At 41.6% G+C, this 18,338-nt stretch overlaps 1 protein-coding gene across 1 annotated transcript in view; it reads right to left on the bottom strand.

The window, feature by feature from the left end:
- The window catches only part of grin2aa (glutamate receptor, ionotropic, N-methyl D-aspartate 2A, a), a 175,721-nt gene extending 158,264 nt beyond the window's left edge, over positions 1-17,457 (bottom strand). Inside the window, exons 1-2 of the mRNA XM_068003756.1 lie at positions 17,395-17,457; positions 15,240-15,656 (exon numbers count right to left, since the gene is read on the bottom strand). Coding sequence (XP_067859857.1) covers positions 15,240-15,656; positions 17,395-17,457 — 480 coding nt within the window. The remainder of the gene's footprint in view (positions 1-15,239; positions 15,657-17,394) is intronic.
- Positions 17,458-18,338: the final 881 nt, after the last annotated feature.

Genomic DNA, 18,338 nt, shown 5'->3' with positions numbered 1-18,338 from the left:
TGTTAATAAATTGTAACACACTGCCTCATTTTGTTATTCCTCTATTTAAATGTAGTAGTAAAATACATTGTGTTTTCCTGCATAACGTAGGAAATGCACCTGGCAACTATGGACCATAACATTTGCCGTAGGGAAAGTCTTGAAAATGATTGAGGTCTAGTGAATGCTCATAAAAGCATAACATGTTAAAGGACAATTAGCATGGATCAGGTAACGGACACTGGGGTGGAATTTCTACAGGAGTTCTCCCAATCTCCAACCATAACATCAGTGGAAGATTGGCAAAACCCCCCAGAGAAATAGGTCTAGAAACTTGGGCGCGGGTATCGGTAAGGCCTGAGGCACCCCGGTACTGGGCCTCGGGCCTCATTTCCATCGAGCCGGTGGGCTGCATAGAGTAGCAGGAATCTCGTCGGCGTGGGGTGATTGAAGATCGGGCCGCTGCTGGTGTTGCTACGGCCCTCAGATAAGTGAGGAAGGGGGTGCAAGGTCAGGGGGGGGAAAATGGAGCAACAGCGGTGAACAAAGGGTGCAGCGGCGATCGGGGGGGGGGGGCGCAGAACGGCAATCAGCAGAGATGGGGGTTGCAGCGATTGGCAGAGTGTAGAGCAGCGATTGCGGGGGGGGGGGGTAACAGAGCAGCAGCGATTGGGGGGTGGCGGAGCAGTGATCGGCGGGGGGGGCGGGGGGGTGCAGCTGACAATGGCCAGCGTACTTTTAATGTATTAAGTATATTTTTAAAACTTACCTTGTTGGTTGTGGCAGTTTCCAGCCAGTGGGTAGTTAGAATTGCCCCCAATATTTATTGGCAACCTTGCACAAAGACACACTACAGACAATGGGCCAGAATTTGCTAGCAAAATAATGGCGAGTTTAACGGCACTCACCGTTATTAGTTTGTAAATCGTCCAGCAACTTGTGGCGAGGAAGAGACACTCCGTGAATTACGAATTGCCCCAAGTTGCTGGATGATTTGCGCTACTCTGCCTTTAGCCTCGCCAAAACAGCAGCACGCACTCAACCTCCCCGTGAGTTTCAAGAAATTGCTGTATTTGCGCATTAATTGCCAATTAAACTCACCGCAGAAAATTAGGGATGGTACTTAACAGCATAAGGACTCTTTTAATGACAAGATTTTGTTCCTGCAATGCCACTCAACCTCTCCGGCCCAGAGAGGGAACAATTGAAACTGTGCAATCTCATTCTTGCAGGTAGTAAGTTGTTCCTGGAGAGTTTTAAATTTTAAAATGTCTTACTTTTCCTTCGTCTCTTTTTTCTCTCGCTCTCTTAATCCAATCTGTCTTTCCCTCTCTATTTCTTTTTCTGCACCACAATTTATTCTAATTCACCCTATTTCCTTCTCCGTCATTCCTCTGATTCTTTCTCAATCCTCAAATCTCATTGGTTAAGGAGATAGGCTGTTGGTCCCGTCGTTCACCAAGGTCCCAGATGCCCGTTACCAGCTCACATTTCCAGCAATTTGGGGCGCAAAAATTTTGAGCTGAAAGGAAAGGAAAGAAATCCAACTCACAGGGCATGCCACGAGATGCCCCGCTCCAGCAATTCTGGGCCAATAAGACGACAGACAACAACCGCTCAAGTACATAGCTTTCATGGATATGCAGAGTTTTGTGGGATGGATTTGCAATTATTCACTTTCCAAATAAAGTGGTGCATTTTTAAACTAATCTTCATGCTTGGACTTCCCTTTATAGAGGGTGAGATTGCCATTCTTGGCCAGAGCAGATCAGAAAAGGCAGGTAGAGAAATCACAGTTGTTGTAGGGGCTGGGAGGGCACAGGATACTGTCCTCACCAATATTACTGAAGACTGCCTCTGAGCATATTAACCAGGGAGCAGCAATGATAGACTTGTGACAATGCTGTGGTTCAGGCCACTCAGCCTTTCCAGCTATGCAGAATAGTATGAATTGAAGGGATAGTAGGAGAGAGAAGGAAATATAAAGGAAATTTGAGAAATAGAAGGAGTGCTATTGCACAGCAGTCACATTATCGCTCTGAGAAGCGATCTGCTCTGTACCTGTTGGGAAGGGCCATGGGAGGATCTTTAGCTTGCCTTCCCTACATCAAAGGGCGTGTTGGGGGGGAGTATCTAGGTTTGTCTGTGAAATTCCTGCCATTACACCTTGAAGTACCTCAGCGGAACTCACACCAGTGGAGATCTGACATCAGTCTACTCGAGGCCCTCTAAAGACCCCAGCCTTCAGTGGAGTAGAATCTCCAGGTTTATGGACTTCAAAGTGCAATAAGGGTCATCACTTAACATTGCACCCAAATAATTCTGAATCATAGTCCTCAAAAGCTTCCCTGTGTCTTTAAATGCTATCAGTTGAACTTAACTGAAGTATGGGGTGCCACCGACTTAGACTGCTTTGATATCCGTCCTGATTTTCAGGCAGAAATACATCCTGGCAGCCAGAGCTCCCATTGGAAACAGGCGGTAGCCTCATGAATAATTGCAAATAAGTCATTTATACCCCAATGCCATTTTCATCTCTGCCCGCCTGACGACCGCCAGTTCCTGCTCCCACCCACCAACCATGGGTCAAAATCCTGGAACTCCCTTCCTAACAGCACTGTGGGAGAACCGTCACCACACGGACTGCAGCGGTTCAAGAAGGCGGCTCACCACCACCTTCTCGAGGGCAATTAGGGATGGGCAATAAATGCCGGCCTTGCCAGCGACGCTCACATCCCGTGAACGAATATATAAAAAAAAAATAAGACAGGAGGCGGCCATTTCCAGCTAAAAGGGATCCTCAGCTGCTGTCCATTAAAGTTGGATGGAGCTTTTGGAGACATTTTTCTGGTTGCCGCCTGTGTGTTTTCCACCTTAACAGATCTTATGTAGTAGTTGCTGTAGGTCTTATGGTATTACCTGCCATTCCACAGTGTTGCCTGTTTCTGTTCCTGATGAAAAATACACCTCCCCTTTAAGATACTGCAGGCCCAATTGTAGCAATATGGCCACTTGGAATTAGTAATTTATAAATTTTGTGGAGAAACATAATAAACCACCGAATTTATTTCAATTTATCCCTTTATGTTGACTTTTAAAATGGAAAATCAGGAATTCAACTTTTAAGGGTATCCAAGATCAAATGAGTTTGAATCCCCTTTCACCAATTAATATAGCAGAAAATTAGTAGAATGCCTCTATTTCTGTTTCTCTTTTTTGCTGCAGGGACCTCTTGTTTCTAGTCTACTAAAATATTTTGTGCCCCTTAGTAGCAGGAGCATTGTACCCATTTGCTGATTCACTTTTCATCTGATAACATAAAAACATAAGAAATAGGAGCAGGAGTAGGCATTACGGCCCCTCGAGCCTGCTCCACCATTCAGTAAGATCATGGCTGATCGTCGACCTCAACTCTACTTTCCAGCACGATCCCCATATCCCTTAATTCGCCTAGAGTCCAAAAATCTATCTATCTATCTCAGCCTTGAATATACTCAACGACTCAGCATCCACAACCCTCTGGGGTAGAGAATTCCAAAGATTCACAACACCCAGTGAAGAAATGCCTCCTCATCCAAGTCTTAAATAGCCAACCCCTTATCCTGAGTCTATGTCCCCTAGTTCTAGACTCTCCAGCTATGGGTAACAACCTCTCAGCATCTACCCTGTCAAGCCCCCTCAGAATCTTGTATGTTTCAATGAGATCACCTCTCATTCTTCTAAGCTTCAGAGAATATAGGCCCATTCTACTCAATCTCTCCTCATAGGACAACCCTCATCCCAGGAATCAATCTAATGAACCTTCGATCCATTGCCTCCAAGGTAAGTATATCCTTCCTTAGATAAGGTGACCAAAACTGTACACAGTACTCCAGGTGAGGTCTCACCAAAGCCCTGTACAGTTGTAGTAATACTTCCTTACTCTTGTACTCCAACCTCCATGCAATAAAGGCCAACATACCATTTGCCTTCCTAATTGCTTGCTGTACCTGCATGTTAACTTTCTGTGTTTTGTGGACAAGGACCCCAAATTGCTGACTTAAGACTGCTTTGACATCAGTCCTGATTTTCAGGGGGAAAACCCTCCAGTGGCTGGAGTCATACCGAGCACAAAGGAAGATGGTAATGGTTGTTGGAGGCCAATCATCTCAGCCCCAGGTCATTGCTGCAGGAGTTCCTCAGGGCAGTGTCCTTGGCCCAACCATCTTCAGCTGGTTCATCAACGACCTTCCCTCCATCATAAGGTCAGAAATGGGGATGTTTGCTGATGATTGCACAGTGTTCAGTTCCATTCGCAACCCCTCAGATAATGAAGCAGTCCGAGCCCGCATGCAGCACGACCTGGACAACATCCAGGCTTGGGCTGATATGTGGCAAGTAACATTCGCGCCAGACAATGACCATCTCCAACAAGAGAGAGTCTAACCACCTCCCCTTGACATTCAACGGCATTACCATCGCCAAATCCCCCACCATTAACATCCTCAGGTTCACCATTGACCAGAAACTTAACTGGACCAGCCATATAAATACTGTGGCTACAAGAGCAAGTCAGAGGCTGGGTATTCTGCGGCGAGTGACTCACCTCCTGACTCCCCAAAGCCTTTCCACCATCTACAAGGCACAAGTCAGGAGTGTGATGGAATACTCTCCACTTGCTTGGATGAGTGCAGCTCCAACAACACTCAAGAAGCTCGACACCATCCAGGACAAAGCAGTCCGCTTGATTGGCCCATCCACCACCCTAAACATTCACTCCCTTCACCACCGGCGCACAGTGGCTGCAGTGTGTACCATCCACAGGATGCACTGCAGCAACTCGCCGAGGCTTCTACGACAGCACCTCCCAAACCCACGACCTCTACCACCTAGAAAGACAAGAGCAGCAGGCACATGGGAACAACACCACCTGCACGTTCCCCTCCAAGTCACGCACCATCCAGACTTGGAAATATATCGCCGTTCCTTCATCGTCACTGGATCAAAATCCTGGAATTCCCTTCCTAACAGCACTGTGGAAGAACCTTCACCAGACGGACTGCAGCGGTTCAAGAAGGCGGCTCACCACCACCTTCTCCAGGGCAATTAGGGATGGGCAATAAATGCTGGCCTTGCCAGCGACACCCACATCCCATGAACGAATAAAAAAAAATCCCTCTGAACAACATTTAATAGTTTCTCACCATTTAAAAAATGTTCTGTTTTTCTATTCTTCCTACCAAAGTGAATAGCCTCACATTTCCCCACGTTATACTTCATCTGCCAACTTCTTGTCCACCTCACTTAACCTGTCTATATCCCTTTGTAGGCTGTGTCCTCCTCACAGCTTACTTTTCCACCTATTGTCAGCAAACTTGGATACATTACACTCAGTCCCTTCATCTAAGTCATTAATATAGATTATAAATAGCTGAGGCCCAAGCACTGATCCTTGCGGCACCTCACTAGTTACAGCCTGCCAACCTGAAAATGACCCGTTTATTCCTACTCTCTGTTTTGTCCGTTAACCAATCCTCTATCCATGCTAATATATTACCCCCAACCCCATGAGCCCTTGTCTTGCGTAGCAACCTTTTATGCTGCACCGTATCGAATACCTTTTGAAAATCCAAATATACTACATCCATTGGTTCCCCTTTATCTATTCTGCTAGTTACATCCTCAAAAAAACTAATAAATTTGGCAATCATCATTTCCCTTTCATAAAACCGTGTTGATTCTGTCTAATCATATGATGTTCTAAGTGCCCTGTTACCACATCCTTAATAGTAGATTCCAGCATTTTCCTGATGACTGATGTCAGGCTAACTGGTCCATAGTTCCCTGTTTTCTCTCTACCTCCTTTCTTAAATAACGGGGTTACATTTGCTGCCTTCCAATCTGCTGGGACCCTTCTAGAATCTAGGGAATTTTGGAAGATCATAACCAATGCATCCACTATCTCTGCAGCCACCTCTTTTAGAACCCTCAGATGTAGGCCATCAGGTCCAGGAGATTTATCAGCTTTTAGTCCCATTAGTTTCTCCAATACTTTTTCTCTACAGATATTAATTACTTTAAGTTCCTTACTCTCGTTAGCCCCTTGGTTCCCCATTATTTCTGGTATGCTTTTTGTGTCTTCTACTATGAAGACAGATACAAAATATTTGTTTAACATCTGCCATTTCCTTATTCCCCATTATAATTTCTCCTGTCTCAGCCTCTAAGGGACCAATGTTTACTTTTGCTACTCCCTTCCTTTTTACATACTTGTAGAAGCTGTTCCAATCCATTTTTATATTTCTTGCTAGTTTACTTTCATATTCCATTTTCTCCCTTTTTAGCAATTTTTTTGGTAATCCTTTGCTGGTTTCTAAAACTCTCCCACTCCTCAGGCTTACTACTTTTCTTGGCAACATTATAGACCTCTTTTAATCTAATACTATTCTTAACTTCTTTAGTTAGCCATGGATGAATCACTTTTCCCATGGAGTTTTTATTTCTCAGTGCAATGTGTATTCGTTGAGAATATTGAAATATTTCTTTAAAGGGCATGATAGTAGATAAGCAATGGCAAACATTTAATCTAATTTCCCAATCTAACCTTTGCCAACTCGTCCCTCATACCTATGTAATTGGCTTTATTTAAGTTTAAGACTCTAGTTTCTGGCTTAAGTACGTCACTCTCAAACTCAATGTGAAATTCTAACGTATTCTGATCACTCTTCCCCAGGGGATCCTTTACTGTGAGATTACTAATTAACCCTGTCTCATTACACAGCATAAGATCTAAAATAGCCTGTTCCCTGCTTGGTTCCATGACGTAATGCTCTAGGAAACTGTCTCGAATGCATTCCATGAACTCGTCCTCCAGACTACTTTTGCCAATTTGATTTGTCCAGTCTATATGTAGATTAATTCCTTCCTGATAAAACAGCACCCCTTCTAGAATTGGAATTTCATTTGAAATGCCATCAGCACTTTAATATAATCAATGTTTTTCCGATGTTACTGTTCAAGCAAATTTCAAATAGTCTCAGTCATTGATTCCATACTTACTGGGATTTTTTTTGTCTTCACCACATGAGCAATAATCTGGCAGAGCGGATCACCTGCCTGTTATAGAACCTGTCCGATGTCAATGGAATGAAAATCGGAAGGGTTCATAATGGGCGGGCGACCCGCTCCACCAGATTACTGCTCAGATGGTGAAGATGAAAATTTACCCCACTGTGTCTATAGCAGCTTACATTCCTGCCATTGTCAGCCATTAACAAAATTGCCCTCTGCCTTCATAACTCTGAATGTCTCATTCAAGGTACTGTAGTTATCAACCATACATAAATTCAATCAGTGCTTTTTTTAAAAATTAAAAATCTATCAACTGTGAAGTAAAAGAGTTCTAAAATTAATCAAAATGAACCATTTTTAATATAAAAAAACAATTTTCTAGGGCTATGCCCTACATCCCCCTAGGTATGTGCACAATAATGAAAGAGTGCATGTAAATCAGAGTTACTATGTCCTTTAAGACGCCATTATCTTCTGTTATACAGAATGGGTTTTCGTTATTAACATGCTTCTGCACACCTCAGTAGGAAGGCTGAAGTATTCTGAATTTTACCTAAAATATACGTTCCATAAAATGAAACACAACTCACAGTGGTGCAGTAATTAGCTCTGACAGTTCAAAAGGAAGGCAGTATTTCCACAATCACTCACCTCTGAGCCTGTAGATTGCATGTTAAAGCCCCATTCCTTGACTTCAGCACATAATCTAGGCTCACACCCTAGTGCAGTACTGAGGCAGTATCGCATTGTTGGAGGTAAAGTTCTTTGGATAAGACATTAAACCTTCCTGGTCGTTCAGGTAGACATTAACAATCCCATGGCACTATTTCGTAAAGAGCAAGGAGTTCTGAATGATGTGATAAGGTGCTATATAAAAGTATACAGTATTCCTTTAATGTTATTATAAGAGATGAGTCCATGGTATGACACTCTCAGCAGGAAGTGGCACTCAATGCGATTCAGAAAAGTCACTCAATTCCCTGACATACACTTTTTGTGGGTGCCACGCTGCACTGGGGACACCACATTGTAGAATAACCCCTACAATGCCCCTAGGACCCAGGAGAAAAGCTGCTGTACCTTTAAAGAGAAATTGAGTGAGTGACCCAGTCACTATAACACTAGAGCAGTGGACATTCAATAATTGAGAAATCTGAATTTGACCCCAATTTTCAATGCGGTTTCCACTTGGGTTTCTCTCATACAGTTGGTACCGGTCCATCTCAGAAAAGTGTGGTCAGATAGTGCAGTTATACTTCCACTGGCACTGTTTGGTGGGAGTTGAAGACTGCAGGCCCAGGTCCTCTGCATAAATGCTTGGACACTCAACGTTACATGCACGTATAAGCATGTGCACATGTATTGTATTTGTGATGCCAATGGGTGCTGCGTGGTGTGTGTCATTGGGATAATTTTTTCTAATGTCACGTTGTTATACTGCAGCTGAATCCAGGACTATTTTTCAGATCTCTAGGAAATCAGCAGCATCATGCTTCATATTTGGTGCTTGTGAGGTGCACAATCGGAATGGTAACAATGTAAAATATTACATTATAATGTCACATTAGAGGAATGAATTTGCCAGACTCTACCAGGTCAGGGAAAACTACTCAAACAAAGATTGCTTCCCAATTCCTTTCAGTATGATTCCTAACAGAGTTTGTAGAGATTGTGCCATCTTATTTCAGTGAGCAAGGATCCAGCAGCTTTGTTTTTTTCCATTTTGGGGGCGTAGGAATCAAGGGAAACAACTAAAATTGCAACAAAAAAGTTTGTATTAAAAAAATTGATTAAGTGATGGGTTTGACAATCAATGATTAATGAGGCTCTCCATATACCTGGGAAAACGACATCTGGGAGAGCCTCATATTTGCATGTTTGCTTGTTAAACATAGCTGAAAAGTGACACTGTCACACATAGAGATTACCCATAATGTATTTGCCCTTCAGGCACCTAGATACAACACATTCTAACAGTGTGACAGAGTGGATGTAATGGACTGAGATGAGAATCATTTCATATACGTCGGCAGAAATGACTGAATTAGGCTGATTTAGTCTTTCAGTCTGGGGTTGAATGTCTTCCGTTTTTGTCTCACACATATCTTTTCATCCAGTACAATATAGGCAAATAACTTCAGTAACAAAGTTGCATTTTCCATTCTGAATCTGAATTGTCATACGAGAAGCTTTAAATCTCATAGAATGAGTGTAATGCATTTCCAAAACTTAATTAAAACATTCAGTTTTCAATATACTAGCTCATGGACAAAAAGAAAAAGAAAATTTGTGTCTCTTTCTCATGTCACTGTCTCCACTCTCATTCTTTATGTTTAATTAGTTATTTTTCTCTCCCTCTGTCTGTCTGGGTTAGTTAGGAAGAGTAATAAATAGGTTTCAGGCAGTGAATAGCACTGGGAGGAATACACAGGAAGGGAAAGGAGAAAGTTCGAAACAAAAATAAGATCTGTAGGGAGAAAAAGGGATTCAATGGTGAGATTTGTGAACAGTTACTTTTTCAGTGAGAATAAAGCAAACAGCCCTCTGATTAGTCTTCTGAAGGCTAAGTTTGGGGATATACAGGAGAGGGTGGAATAACTAGAGCAGCCTGACAGAGGGGGAGGAGTCAGAGGCATTCAAAAGTGACTTTATATATATATTGTCTGGAAAATACAGGATAAAGAATATAACCTTGTGCTCTCCAGGTTATTGCTTGTGTGTGGAAGAGATACTGAGTTTGTGAGAAACGTTATAGGACTAAATGAGGGCTGGTTATTTGAGACATATTAAGTGGTGTTGGTTTTACAACTAACTGTTTTGCAGACAAGCTTGTTTCATGCAAGAGAGATGAGCTGTCTCTAAATTGGAACAAGGCAGCTAACGAATAATACAGACTTAAGGATCTACACAGCTAGGTATGGAAGGTGGAGGGGGGGGACTGTAACTATACATAGATTCATAGAATGATACAGTACAGAAGGTGGCCATTTGGCCCATTGTGTATATACAAAATAAGAAAGCCTAAATAAATTTAGGCATAGTAAACAAACAGAGACTACGACATCTGAGACATAAGTAAAAACAAAACTTAATTAAAGCTTTTCCTTGATTGGTAGAAACATTAGGAATAAATGCTGGAACTGAGAGCATATGTAGCAGAGAGTAAATATATTTTGAAACCATCGATCACACCAGAGAATTTAACATGCAGAGAGATAAGGGGGTAGGATAGCTTTCGATGTTTAGGATTATTTGGAAGTCAAGGAAATTGAATTCAAATTCTCAAACTACCATGATGGCATTGTGAACTCACTCACTGGATTATTAGTCTAGTCCTCTGGATTACTAGTCCATTAACATAACTACTACAGTACCATTCCCTCTATAGACAAGGAAATTGAAAAGCTATCTCAGTCTGGAAAGAGCAGAAAAGCAGCCCATGGAAAGGGTTAGTAACTGAGGAATCCAGGACAAGTAAAGGAAGATAACAGCATCTTAAATTACATGATAAGAAGGGTCAGTGCAGATAATATGTTGTAATAACAGGTGACTTCAACCAACCAAATATAAACTGGGAATGTCTCGGTGGAAGTGTGGTGACAAAACAGTTTTGTACCACATTTACTATTGGTACTTATTTTTTACCACTAGAAAATGTGGTACAAAACTGATTCTTGTCACAATGTGTCTTGGACCCCTTATGGGGAACTCACACAATACCTGGTTTTGCAAGTAATTACAATAGTATCCATAATACAAAAGTACTAAAACCTGTGGAGGTGAGCGACCATGATTTATTCAACTTTAAGATCATCTAGCAAACAGTATCATTGAGGACCAGGACAGAAATATTGAATGTCATTTAAAAAAAGCTTCAGCGAAATGAGGAGTGCACTGAAGGAAATTAACTGGTACATATTTCTGAGAGGTAACTCAGTCAAGGAAAAAAAAACTAAAGAGATCCCCTCTTAGCGTATTCTTTCTAGATTGAAGAGCTTAAACTTTTCTAACTTTGTCATGCCTTTTATACTTTTGGTTAGGAAGAACGAGGAGAGGCAATATAAACTAAAGGGTACAATTCTAAAAGAGGTGCAGGAACAGAGAGATCTGAGGGTATATGTGCACAAATCTTTGAAGGTGGCAGGGCAGGTTGAGAAAGCATACGGGATCCTGGGCTTTATAAATAGAGGCATAGAGTACAAAAGCAAGGATGTTATGATGAGCCTTTATAAAACACTGGTTTGGCCACAACTGGAGTATTGTGTCCAGTTCTGGGCACCACACTTTCAGAAGGATGTGAAAGCCTTAGATAGGGTGCAGAAGAGATTTACTAGAATGGTTCCAGGGATGAGGGACTTCAGTTATGTGGATAGACTGGAGAAGCTGGGGTTGTTCTCCTTAGAGCAGAGAAAGTTGAGAGGAGATTTGATAGAGGTATTCAAAAATCATGAAGGGTCTAGACACAGAGTAGATACAGAAGGGTCAAGAACCAAAGGACATAGAATTAAAGTGATTGGCAAAAGAACCAAAAGGTGACATGAGGAAAAAACTTTTTTTTTAAACACAGCAAGTGGTTAAGATCTGGAATGCACAGCCTGAGGGGGTGGTGGAGGCAGATTCAATCATGGCTTTCAAAAGGGAATTGGTTAAGTACTTGAAGGGAAAAAATTTGCAGGGCTACGGGAAAAGGGCGGAGGAGTGGGACTAGCTGGATTGCTCTTGCAGACAGCCAGCATGGACTCGATGGGCCAAATGGCCTCCTTCCGTGCTGTAGCTATTCTATGATTCTCCAGTATCTCCACGTAACTAAAGTCCCTCATCCCTGGTACCATTCTAGTAAATCTCTTCTGCACCCTCTAAGGCCTTTCTAAAGTGTGGTGCCCAGAGTCAGACACAATACTCCAGCTGGGGCCTAACCAGTGTTTTATTAAGGTGTAGCATAACTTCCTTGCTTTTGTACTCTATGCCTCTATTTATAAAGCCAAGGATCCCATATGCTTTTTAACAGCCTTCTCAACTTGTCCTGCCACCTTCAAAGATTTGTGTACATAAACACTCAGGTCTCTGTTCCTGCACCCCCTTCAAAATTGTACCATTTAGCTTATATTGCCTCCCTTCATTCTTCCTACCAAAATGTATCACTTCACGCTTCTCTGTGTTAAATTTCATCTGCCATGTGTCTGCCCATTCACCAATCTGTCTATGTCCTGCTGAAGTCTGTTACTATCCTCTTCATTGTTTACTACCTTTGAGTTTTGTGTCAGCTACAAACTTTGAAATTATACCCTGTATACCCAAGTCCAGGTCATTAATATATATCAAAAAGAGTAGCTGTCCTAATACTGACCCCTGGGGAACTTCGCTGTATACCTCCCTCCAGTTTGAAAAACAATGGTTCACCATTACTCTCTACTTTCTGTCCCTTAGCCAATTTCGTATCCACGCTGTCACTGTCCCTTTAATTCCATGGGCTTCAATCTTGCTAACAAGTCTATTATGTGGTACTTTATCAAATGCCTTTTGAAAGTCCATTTACACATCAACCACACTACCCTCTTCAACCCTCTCCGTTACTTCAAAGAACTCAAGTTAGTCAAACATGATTTCCCTTTAAAAAAAATCCATGCTGGCTTTCATTTATTAACCCATACTTTTCCAAGTGCCAATTAATTTTGTCCGGGATTATTGTCTCAAAGTTTCCCTCCCACCAACATTGGACTGACTGGCCTGTAGTTGCCGGGTTTATCCCTCTCCTTTTTTTGAACAGGGGTGTAACATTTGCAAACCTCCAGTCCTTTGGCGCCACTCCCATATATAGTGAGGATTGGATGATTGTGGCCACCCTTACTTCCCTCAGTAACCTAGGATGCATCCCATCCAGACTGGGTGACTTTTCTACTTTGAGTACTGCCAACCTTTTAAGTACCTCTTTATCCTATCCAATATCTCTACTACCTCCTCCTTTACTGTGTTTTAATGGTTTCCTATTTTCCTTTCACAGTTCATCTCTTCCCTTTTTTCCCCAAAGACTTTGTAATTTCAAATTTAATTTAATTCATTTTGTTGTCTGCTTGGTTATCTTTCACTTTTTCCCCCCTTTGTATATACTTGTCTTGTATCTTTAATACAATTTTGAATGTGAAATTGGAGGCAAAAAGTCTGACTTGCACCTGACAGACAAACACCAGACACAAAACCTTTAAGGATATAGATAATAGTGTCCTCAAGAAATATTCATTTGAATTTGTTCCTTTACTTTCCTCCAAACTTCATAATTATAATTATCCTTATATTTGACAGCAAATGACATTTTAATGTAGGCCACACTCTTAATTCCCTGACAATTCCAGATTATAAACGTAAAATAATTCCTTAATTGCACCTTCCTCTGTCATGTTAGGTAAGGTTATTAAAGCATATGTATCCAAGGTGGATAAATGGACTTGAGATACAGATCAGCCATGATCTGATTGAATGGCGGAACAGGCTCAAGGGGTTGGATGGCCTACTGCTGTCCCTATGTGATTCATCATTCTGCATTGATGTCATAGAAACAATCTTTCACAACTCTAATTCAATATTGTTTCATCTCTTCTAAATATGAAGAACAATATCTTGATTTTACTGAAGTGATACATTGTACACGTTATAGATAACAGCGAATAAAATGCCATAATTTAATCTCAGGATCAAACAACATCCATAATGAACTATTCAAACTTTGTTCAAATGGTCAGGTATTTGGTGAGAAAAATCAATTGAGGGATATGGTTAATGACCCATGTATTATGGGGGGTTTGATTCTGGGGGCAGCTAGATGGGTTTAAATTGTCTTTTCCAGTCATGCAGATTCTCATCAAAAGCAAAATACTGCAGATACTGGAAATCTGAAATTAAAACAGAAAATGCTGGAAATACTCAGCAAGTCAGGTGGCCTCTGTGGAACGGACTCCTGTTCTGACGAAGGAACGTCGACCTGAAACGTTGCCTCTTGTTTCTTTCTCCACGGATGCTGCCTGGCTTGCTGAGTATTTCCAGCATTTTCTGTTTTTAATGCAGATTCTCATGTTCCTGTATTTTATATCATTTCTGGTCTGAGATTAATTTACAGCTTATTGCTCACTCCCAATTATGTTTAATACTCTTCCACCAGTTACATGACCAGTATCCTTCATTCCCTTATGTCAAATGTTTTGTAATGTATTTCTGCTGACATTAGTCCACAAAGTTTACTAGCAGTGCTGAATAAATCGCTGAGAATGTGTGATTATTACAAAAGTTCAAATAAACTAAAATTAAACTCGCCAAACATTATGGCAAAGGTCAAAATGGATTTGAATTTCTGCCACCGTATTTGTTCCTATCCAACTAAGGATGAGGTAACATTTGGATGATGAGAACATTAACTTTTGAATGTAAATCGTTCTGTAATTTGGGACTTTAGCCAACAGTCCCCTTTAATCTGGAACCATTTCGACAAATGGTAATTGACTTGTGGTCCAAATGAGATTACTTTGCTTCTCAACAATCCACCTTTTTAAATAAAAATCTTTGCTGCTAATCCTTGGTTCTTGTATAATTTATTTGAATTGCTGCCTTAAAATGCCGTCTGGCAACCATAGTAGTTTGAAGTTGATTCGTTTGCAAATCCGGGACTGACTCACTTGAGTGCATGAATGAATTCAGTGAAATGTAACTCCACTGCGCCCCCTCACTCTCAGGACCACAGCAACACTCTCGAAATTCGACTGGCTCATTCGTTTAAAGTGGTACAACGATAAATGGTTGGCAATTTTAAGTATCGGAACACATGGCGAAGTCGAGAATATGGCATCGGTACCCACTGTCTGTTTAAATCGATTGCTTCCAAAGTAGAAAATGACCCGAGTACAATTGGGATTGCACTGCTGATTATTTAGAACCTGTGGGTGAGTTTTAAACGTGCCACTCTCACACGCGTACATATAAAACAATACCAGCCACGACAGGAAAATGTATCCCAGGTAAAATAGAAATTTGAACACATTTAAATTGGAAGAGGCTGCGATGATTCTTTGGTCTTGTGCCATCGCCTTACCTGTCCACAACCTCCTCAGGATATCAACATTCATTTATTTCTCTGTCTTTGAAGGAACTTTTCAATTGGTAAGAAAACGACCATTACTCCTGTAAAAAAAGAATCTCACGAGAAACAGTCCCACCGCACTTACTTTATCTGCCATGATCATGGAAGAGCCGCCGTGTATTCCCAGGATAGGGATAAAAGTCTGGGAGGAAATAAAATCCAAAATCTGAGCGATCGCCTCCTGGTCCGTGTCATCTCCAAACACCACGCCGTGGATCTTGGTGCCTGACATCAGGTCACACACGTGGGTGATGATACTCTTCGGGTCGGTCTGGTTCACCGCCACGGTCACCACATTGACATCAATGGGAAAGTCGGGGGCGTCTTCCTTGATCCACACATCCCTAAAGCCCGTGCTGTCGGGGCTCCTGCCCAAAATGATGGCGATGTTCAGGGTCGGGTAACCCCGCTGCGCTCCGATTAGATCCAAGTGGAAGATGAGGAGGTCGAGTACCACCACCGCAAGAAAGCCGAGGCGTCCCATTTTTGGAAGCTCCATCCCCTGCAAAGGTGAAGATTACCAAAATCTGCAGATTGCACCGAAACAAACAGTTTTTTTCTTTCCCTCTCCCCTCTTAGATTTTTTTTTAAAGCATCTACAAGGCATCAACATGGAAAAGTTCACCTATTCACCAAATAAGGGCAAAGGAAACCGCAGTCTCCGCATATTCCGAGAGGTTTTTTTTTTCTCTCGTCACGAAGACCCAAAAAAGGCATCTGACCTAATTTACATACTACTGAGTATTCAGGACAGGTTCTATAAGAATATCTTTCCCTTACCCTCGGTCACAAATAATTAGTGGCTAGTTTTGCTAAATCATCTGGGGTTTTTTTTTGCTTCTATCTCACAAAGACATCGTATCCTGTGCCACTATCAATCATGATTGCTCGCCACTGGGGTTTTTGATGCATTTTACTGTGCGACTGGAAGGTTTGCTAACTTGTCTCTTTCAATCTGACATTCAATGCAACATATAGATGCAAAAATTGGTCATATTTTAACAATGCACCATATGGTTCGGTAGTAATTTAAGAAAGCACGTTTCACTTAACGTGCCGGGAGGGGGGGTTTAGTAAAATATGTACGTTCCCGCCGAGTGCCAGGCTGATTTGCATCGGTAGTAACGGAATATCAACTTATTCGACGGCAAATGAGGAACTATTTTAGTAACTGTTTGAAGTCGCGAAATACAGCATTCGACCGAACGGGCGATAGCAATGTTAAACGGATGAATCGTTTTGGGTTGTGGTCTATTCCATGTTGATTTTTTTTTTAAATTAACTGCCATGAATTTATTTATTATTAATCTCATTGAAACACTTTAAATCAAATCTTAACGAACGTAAAAGACATTTTTTAACACAACATAATGTTTTAATAATGAGCATATATGCAGTCTTTTTGCTACTTAATTCGAAGGTTTCTCGACAGACACGTAGAAGGTAGGATAGACATTAAAACTGATGAGTTAAGTGAACCGATAAGCTACATGAAATAAATCGGGATGAAGTTCATTCTAAAGCCAAATTCTTTCACATGAACTGCATTGGTGTCGTTTGAGAGGAGAAAGCTGCAGCGCCCCCTGCAGTTGCAATTGTTATAGGCAGGTTTAAGCATGATGCATGAGACGTATATATGTGACATACCTTGAATATCACGAAATGCATTTCCTTGCTGGCATGTTGGAAGGGTTTGCATGTCTTGGCTCTCAACGCCAAGGGTTATTTTGTGGATCCCTGCATCTCCACAGAATGCCACTTTAAGCTCCAGCTTATCTCCTTTGCATTCAGCAGCGGCTCTTGTACCAGGAACTAACGAAGTATGAAAGTATGCAAAGTTGCTCTACAGTGGGCATAAAATGCAGTAAGCCCGATTAAAAAAAAATAAACGTGCCTTCAATCTTTTTGCACCATTTTTTTTTTTAGTTTCGTCAAACCAATAATGCAAATTCCCAATTATCGATGTGGTTTTAGATCAATTATTTGCATTTAGCAGTGCATACGTTCGGAGGAATGAGAAAAGCTGATTTGTACACAAGGACAAATGGACCTCAGTTTCAACATAGCGTGACTTAGACCCAGTAGATGGTATATTGTGCAAGCAAAAACCTGCAACGTAGAAAATGAAATCATATGAACGTATCTTATGCTTCGGAGTAATTGCTGTAAAGAGCAAAGTATAACAACTGCAACAAGAGATGGGTGACCACACACACAAGAAAAGCAGCAAACATACTTACAGCATCATTCTTCCACATAGCTGCAGCGCGTATGCTTAAAAACGAGGTTGCAAGATAGCCCATTTGTACTGAAGCCCACCGGAACAACGCCAACGAATATTTCTGTGATCGACTCGCCTGTTAATGCATCCATGTAACATTCTCCTAAAATATGCTGCGAAACCATTGGCTTTCATTGTAGAAATGTGAACGTGCAGATGACTCCCATTAGAGGCGAAGAATTTGTTAGAGCTACCTTGGAGAATGAATCTTGAAACAGCAGTAAAACCAATCACACTAGCTGAACTCTTATATTTTACGGTGCCGTACACAGGAGCTTCTGCCTAAATCCTCCAGTCTGCCTCTGTAGAGACTGCAATACTCAAAGGTTCCTGGGTTCTCTGTTTGAGAAATCAGTCAACAACACATCCTTATGGAGACAATGTGAATTACAGCATGTGTGTGAAAGACTGTGTGTGTGTGTGTGTGTGTGAGAGAGAGAGAGACTTCAAAGTCCCATTTACTGAAAAGTTACGATAAAAACGGCTTGCTTGACGTACATCAAATCACTTCACGTAACAAATCTGTTTCCAAATTCTTGGGGGTATCTCAACTTCAGAAACAAAGGACAGTTTAGCCCAACGTTCCCACTGGAATGAACAACACGTTGTATCAATTGACTAGAATCCAGAAGGAAATAGAATCGAGATAGAGATCGCTCCGCCGTAGTTCAGATCAACATTGAAATTGCAGGTATCCCCTTCAACTGTGATACTCCTGACAACCGCATAGATTGGGAACCAACTACTAAAACCTAATCAACCGCTAGAACTAGAGTGTTGTTAACTGCATCAGATCAGATTCCGACTTCTTTCAAACCCTTTTCGCAAAAGAAAGGACATTCATTGGTTAAACGATGAGAGTGGACTTTACTGAGCGGGTAAGCGCAGGTGCGATGCCGGCGC

Source organism: Heptranchias perlo, chromosome 22 (assembly GCF_035084215.1).
Source record: "Heptranchias perlo isolate sHepPer1 chromosome 22, sHepPer1.hap1, whole genome shotgun sequence".
Taxonomy (NCBI): domain Eukaryota; kingdom Metazoa; phylum Chordata; class Chondrichthyes; order Hexanchiformes; family Hexanchidae; genus Heptranchias; species Heptranchias perlo.
The sequence above is the reverse complement of the archived record's forward strand: the minus strand, read 5'-3'. Positions and strand labels throughout refer to the sequence as shown.